Below are 6,578 nucleotides of genomic sequence, written 5' to 3'. Positions count from 1 at the left end.
GCAATTTCAACCTTGTGCTGCAGACTCTTTTCCACTGATTTCATCAAGATCACTCTTTTGCTTTCGATATTTCACTTCTAAGCATATCAAGCTCATGATTCAAAAGGATGGATTCCTCTTTTGCACTTTTTAATTCTAATTCTCGATTGCCTCACTCTTTCTTTTCCAATGATATCATGTAACTTGCTTGATCGAGTTCTCTTTTCCAAAGAGGCTTCACTTCGATCTTAGCTTGTCCAAGTTATCCATGGTATTAGATGCAGCTTCCTCCAATGAAGCATGGAGCTCTTTTACTTGTTCCAGTTCTGATTGTAAAGAATCAATAAATAGGGTCCTCTCTGACAGATGATTCTCCAAATCTTGCATCATTTCGGTTCGTTTTCTCATCTCTTCCAACTGCTCCTGAGCATGAACTGCTACCACCCGCAATTCTTTCTCTTTCTTAGATAAAATTATAGAGTACTTGTTCTCTACTTCAATTGCAGCCACTTTTGACAGAAGAACAACATCATTATATTCAGAGACGCACCTCAAAAGCTCCTCAGTCTTTTCCTTCTCCATGTCGACAGCTATTGCCATTAATTCCACTTCTTTCATGGCAGAAACCTTTGATTCCTCAGCGGCAGAAAGTTCAGCTTTAGCATTGTGCAGCTCTTCCTTAGTTGCATTCAACTCATTTATTACATGGACGAGCTGCTCTTGAGCGTCTTCAGCTTCAAGGAGCAGATCAGACATCTCCTTGACCATGGACTCAAGTTTGTCAATCTGTTCTCTTGCTTCTTTGGAATCTTCAATGGCTTGGTCTCTTTCAGCCTCACAGTTCTTTAGCCGAAAGAACCATAGTTCATCAACAGTTACATTGTATGATTCGAGCTTGAGAAGAGCTTGCTTGTAAGAATATTCTTTTACTTCCACTTGCACCTTGTAGTTGGCTAAGTCTGTTAGTAGAAGCTCCTGATTCTCAGACCCCATCTTACCCTGAAAAATGAGGAAAATCAATTGTCTTAAATCATTAATCATGAACAACATCTGAATATATTGGGTAGACCAACATCAAGGTGGATCCTGTCACAGTAATAGCACATTAATGGTCTAATTATACAGTTCTAAACAAGTGTTAACCATGAATTCACATTAAACTTTGTAAATTGTACCTCAATAGTGCTTATTGACCTATGCTTTCTTTGATCATTTTTCTGCCCAAACAAAGAAAGTGCAGCCTGAACCGATTCAATTGATTTTGTATCAATTTCACCCATAGCTTGCTATTTTAAGTTCAAGAAACCTTCAATATTGAACTTGAACTGAATTGAACTTGAACACATACAAATAATACTTAGAGTTTGGACATACAAATAATACTTAAAGGTTTGGATGATATATAAATTAATCCGATAAATATATTTTATAGATGATATATATATATATATATGGTAAATCGAAACAGGGTGAATACCAAAAGAAGGTAGAAAAAGACATTCTTCAACAATTGTAACGTAAGATTGGCCACCATATTGTGCCTTCGAAGAATGAAGACACCCACTAACCAAAACATGCAAAAACCAAATTTCACAAAACTCAAAATTCATTAACACTAACCTGATGAATATGGAATTGGTACAAACAGGACACTCGAGCAATTCATAAATGTCAGTACGTAGCAGGAGTAATATATAGTTGTTGTTGGTGTTGAAGAAGTATTGAGATGTGAAAAAAAGAAGAAAATTGATGATTGTAATGATGAGATAAAGATGGAAAGAAAACTTTGTTGGTTAATTTCGAGCCTTTTCAGTTTTGGAGAAGAATGATCTTGACCAAATGAAGAGAGGGTTCAATATTTTAATGATGTTGCAAACTTTAAGAGTGAATGAGGGGAGATTTGAGAAAGAGAAAGACGTCTGGTTTCCTAGCAATTAAATTTGGTATTAATGTGAAGCTAACTCGCCGAACAATTCAATAGTGGCGTGTAGTTGATTTTGGACTTGAATTTACACATACGTCCATTAAGGGGTTGTTTGTTTTTTTTTGAATTCAGCATTCAGAGCCTCTTAAACTTAAGTTTTAAGCATTCAGAGGCTCAAAACTTGTTTGTTTTTTTTAAGTAGTTTAAGCATTCAGTGGTACTTTTAGCATTCAAATTCAAAGACCCAAAAATTCTTCCTCAATGCTTTGAATTCTAATACTTGAAACAAGAAAGTCCCTTCTTGCCCTTTCTTAAGAACCCATCTACTTTCCTACCTTGACTTTTATGGCTTCAAAATAAGTTCTTCAAAATTTGATGTTGGCATCACGGGTTTTTTCATTTTTTTGGGTGAATGTCCACTTTGTTAAAAATAGAATAACATATATATATTCTGAAAATAAACAAAATATGAAAATAAACCATTAAAATATATTTGTGAAAGCATATTTTAAATAAATTTATTTATCATTTATTTTTTTCGATAATCCATCTCTTCTCCTCAAATATAATATATATTTTGTTTAACAAGAAATCAAGTTAGTGTTTAAAATAGATAGCATGAGTAAAATTGTCCGAATGATTTATATTCAGCCTTCAGAGCCAGGTTATTCTAACAGAAAATCAAACATGTTTTTTAGAATTCAGCAATCAGCATTTAGCATTCAGAGGATGAGCCATTCAGCATTCAGCATTCATAGGCTCAGAAAAACAAACGACCCCAAAGTCTTATGTAATCTTAAGGGTATAAATGGTAATAAATTTTAGAATGACGAAATAGTCTTTTTTGAAAGCATTGAATAATTTGTTTGAATATTTTATCAAGGTTATTTAGTGGTAAAAAAAAACTAGTCTAATTTAAATGTCCATATTAATTATGGTGTACTCTACTAATTGAGATGAATGAAAATTTCCAATCACTACCCTAGCCAGAGGATAACTGGCAATTTAGATGATCATCAAGTTTCATATTAATCAAAAGATGGTCGCGCGGCCCACACACTATCATGGGTTCCAAGATAATTGGCCCATGAAATTCGTCCATCACACTAATATTTATGTATAATTACTCAAATTGTGTAGGTAAAATACATTACACCAGGAATTATTGTGTAATTCCTAAACTGAGGCATGATCAGATATTTCTAATTGTTTATGGCATAAAGTCATAAACAGCATGTCAGAGTAGGTTATTGGGTGCAGCCGTTGAGGTAGATAGGTGTTTGAAAACTTTTTAGTTTGCTGTTGTTGATTTGTTGAAGAGTGGTAAACTTGCCACCTTTTTCATGATCCTCTTCTTTCAAACAACTTTGTTTATTTCCCCATATATAACATCTGAGGCTACTTCATGGATGTTAGATTTACATTAGCAGCAATGGCTTCGAAGACTAAGAATACATTTGAAAGAGAGTCAAACATTGGTCTAGAGGGTGAAGAGGAAGATGAGGAGGATGAGTTGTTCGAAATAAACTTGGAGTTGGTCAATCAGATTCCTCCTCCACAATGTTGCAAAGAAGGTTTTTCGATGAAAAGGAAGAATGTTCTTCTAGCTAATTGCCTTTTGCCTATTTCTGATGTTTCAAGTGCTGTGCCAACTAATTGTTGGAGAGAATCAACAGTGAGAAGTGCTTCAAGATGTGTTATGACGATTGCGCCATGGTCTATATATACAATTAATAAGGGATCCCCTTCCCTTAAACCTATATATGGAAAGTTGAATTGCGCGCAAACTATACCTTCATAAGCCTCTTCTATGATTATATATATTGATTGTGTCTTATGTAGTGTTGTGATGATCGGATCTCAACTGTTCTAATCAATCACATGAGAGTTGGTAAACATGAGAGTTCTCTAGATTGTTTTCCAGAAAAAAATCTATTTCCGAGAGAATCATGTTTTTAAACAATCTATACTCAATAAATTAGTAGAAATATTCGGTCAATTAAACATCCAAAGCAACCTTCATTGTTAGTGCAAGTTTCAATCTCTTTAGATCAAAATATCAAATCTTCAATGCGCATTTTTGTTTAGGAAATTTGTAACTAGTTTTCTCCTTCAATGAAGCCTCTGTACGTCCACATTTGAACAAATTTTCTTTTACAGCATTACTAATTTATCATCTAGAGATGTTATACAAGCAGATTGAATATCCTTCAGCTGAGACACTGAAACCTTTGTTTCGTCATTGCTAATATAGGATAGCATAGTAGGAATTGTTGAGGTTTAACACCGATACCAATCGATTTCCCACTACACAGATAACTCGTATTTGAACAGTAACAACTCCAGACAATTCTAAATATTCTCTACAACCAAACTAACATGTCCAACTCGTTAAACAACTATTAACAACAGATAATAATGTAAGGAGAAGAACAAACATACTACAATACAAAGATATATCGTGGTTCGGCTAATGGTACCTACTTCCACAAGAGTCAATCCTTTTATAAAGTGGGAAGGGAGATTACAATCACTCCTTTCAGTCTCTCACCTTACTAGATCAATTCTCTCTCTTTACAGGCTTGTATCTCTATAAAGGTTATCTCTCAATCTTGATTGCTTTCAAGATTGGGTTTCCTCTCTGTGTGCTATGTATTTTCATGTCTCTGCATGTGTTAGGTTTTGCCAAAAGCCCCTAACCTATATTGCAAACTTGCAGTTCCACAAAAATAGAATTCTTCTAAATTTAGACATGGGCGCGGACGCGCTTTGGGCAAGGCCAAAGTCGAGCGCGCTCGCCCTCGAAACACTGGAAGTTGTCCACGGCATGGGCACGTCTTGGCATCTTTGAGCAAGACCAAATTAAATTAGCCACTCAGGCCTTCTTCTTCACGCAGACTGAACTTCTTTTTCTCCTCATGTGAATGATAACTCCAACCGTAATAACGTTTCGGAACTCGGAAGGGCACATTGAAGATTATTAGATAGGCAAATGGGCAGTGCATTTTGGCCGCATTAAAAATCTTTAAAAACTAGGATTGTATCTGAATTTCACAGAATTGACTTTCCCTTGGTTTTGCTTTGCCTCGAACTGTGGCTCCATCAGCCATCACAGAACTCCTTGGTGTCTAGTATTGTGCGATTCGTGCGACAAACAAAAAAGATGGATAAAAGGGGAGTATTCTTTTGTCTGCGACGCACTCCCACAGTATGGTTCATGCATGATTCACTTTCATGTGAACGTAGATTAATTAGTCCTTCCACTGTCCCACTTGGCTCGACTCAAGTTGTTAAACTGTCTCTGTATTGGTATTCATGCTAGTATGTTATATGAACCATTGAGCTTACACGGCTTGGTTAAAAGCTCAAATAGTGGCTCGCTCGCTTACAGCACCGCTCCGACAAAACATGGTGGAAGATCTCTTACACTTTATTCGATTCCCCTTTTTTAAACAACCTTGATCGACTATGCCTTTCCTGCTGGTCAAGCTCACCCAAAAAAGCCAATGTATAAGACATGCCTACATACAGCAGTACAGCCTACCAAATGGTGTGAAATTGTGAATAACTGGATATAATTGAAATCGCTCAAACACGTGATCATAAGACCATTACTACACAAACAACAATCGATCTGTTACCTAATAATTCATTAAGATTACCAATTACCAACTAGACATTGAAGTGGACAAATATTCTCCATGAGGATCGAGTGATTACAAACACGTACCTGAGCTTTTACAAACACTTCGACTTCAGATTATGCCACTTTACCTAAATCTTGCCATTGAAGCAAATTCAGCTACTTCAAGTCGTCAACACCCTCATTTTCAGAAAACACCCACTAATAAATAAAGACAACTATGTAGCTTTATTATCTTCTTATCGTATCATCTGTGCTCAGTATCAAACTGCTCTCTAGGTGTTTCCTGCAACAACACTTTCTTAGAGTATTTTGTTACTGAGCACAAACTTAGATAAGCCTACTGCAATCATAGTACTTTCATATGGTGTTCATGTAAACTTAAATAGTATAATATATTGGAGATTGATCACTTGGATCTTCTTGAACCTGTTTCATCTTCGGACCCCGTAATACATTCCTTTTCTTCTTCAAAACTTTGATGACAAGGGTGTGGAGTATGTCCATTTCCAAATGATCTTATGTGATCCTTGAGTGATCTCTTATGTTTGAAATCAGAACCACATGTACAATACCACAGCTTGCCACAGTTCTTCTCATGCGTTCTCCAGTCTCCCTTTACCGCAAATAACTTGCCACACTTCCTACATGAAAATGGCTTAGCACCATGCTTTCTCTTGTAATGTGTTTGAAGAGTCCTAAAATCCGTCAATGGTTTTGCTCTAGGATGGTTGATGTTGTTCTTGCAACCATGAGCACAACAATAGCAAGGTAGCTTCTGTTAGGATATATATCAAGTTTCCTATCATATAATTACGTGATAGGAAACTTCTCATAGAATGGTATCAATCCCTTATTCTTCTCCTAGAATTATGGGATTTACTTGTAACAATTAGTCTATATAAACTCATGTAATGGTTTGTATGGATATACAAGAAATAATACTCTTACATGGTATCAGTATAGGTATCGATCCACTCTACAAACCCTACCCGCCATCTTCCTCGTTCTTTTTTTCGCTACCTACACACC

At 36.0% G+C, this 6,578-nt stretch overlaps 1 protein-coding gene across 1 annotated transcript; it reads right to left on the bottom strand.

Annotated features, from left to right (window-relative positions):
• Positions 1-216: 216 nt before the first annotated feature.
• Positions 217-1,259, bottom strand: LOC147474334 (uncharacterized). The gene is made up of 2 exons (XM_086583531.1): positions 1,155-1,259; positions 217-978 (listed from the first exon to the last, which is right to left on the bottom strand). Exons 1-2 carry the CDS (start codon positions 1,257-1,259, stop codon positions 217-219), a joined length of 867 nt encoding a protein of 288 aa, XP_086439657.1.
• Positions 1,260-6,578: the final 5,319 nt, after the last annotated feature.

Source organism: Coptis chinensis, chromosome 9 (genome assembly GCF_015680905.1).
Source record: "Coptis chinensis isolate HL-2020 chromosome 9, ASM1568090v1, whole genome shotgun sequence".
NCBI lineage: Eukaryota > Viridiplantae > Streptophyta > Magnoliopsida > Ranunculales > Ranunculaceae > Coptis > Coptis chinensis.
This window is presented reverse-complemented; position numbering and strand designations above follow the sequence as displayed.

What these genes read in the sequence shown, in the direction of transcription:
- LOC147474334 (XM_086583531.1), bottom strand. Translation starts at nt 1,259, where the DNA reads ATGGGTGAAATTGATACAAAATCAATTGAATCGGTTCAGGCTGCACTT. An exon ending in GGTCAATAAGCACTATTGAG is followed by an intron (nt 979 to 1,154) that starts GTACAATTTACA and finishes CTCATTTTTCAG; the next exon opens with GGTAAGATGGGGTCTGAGAA.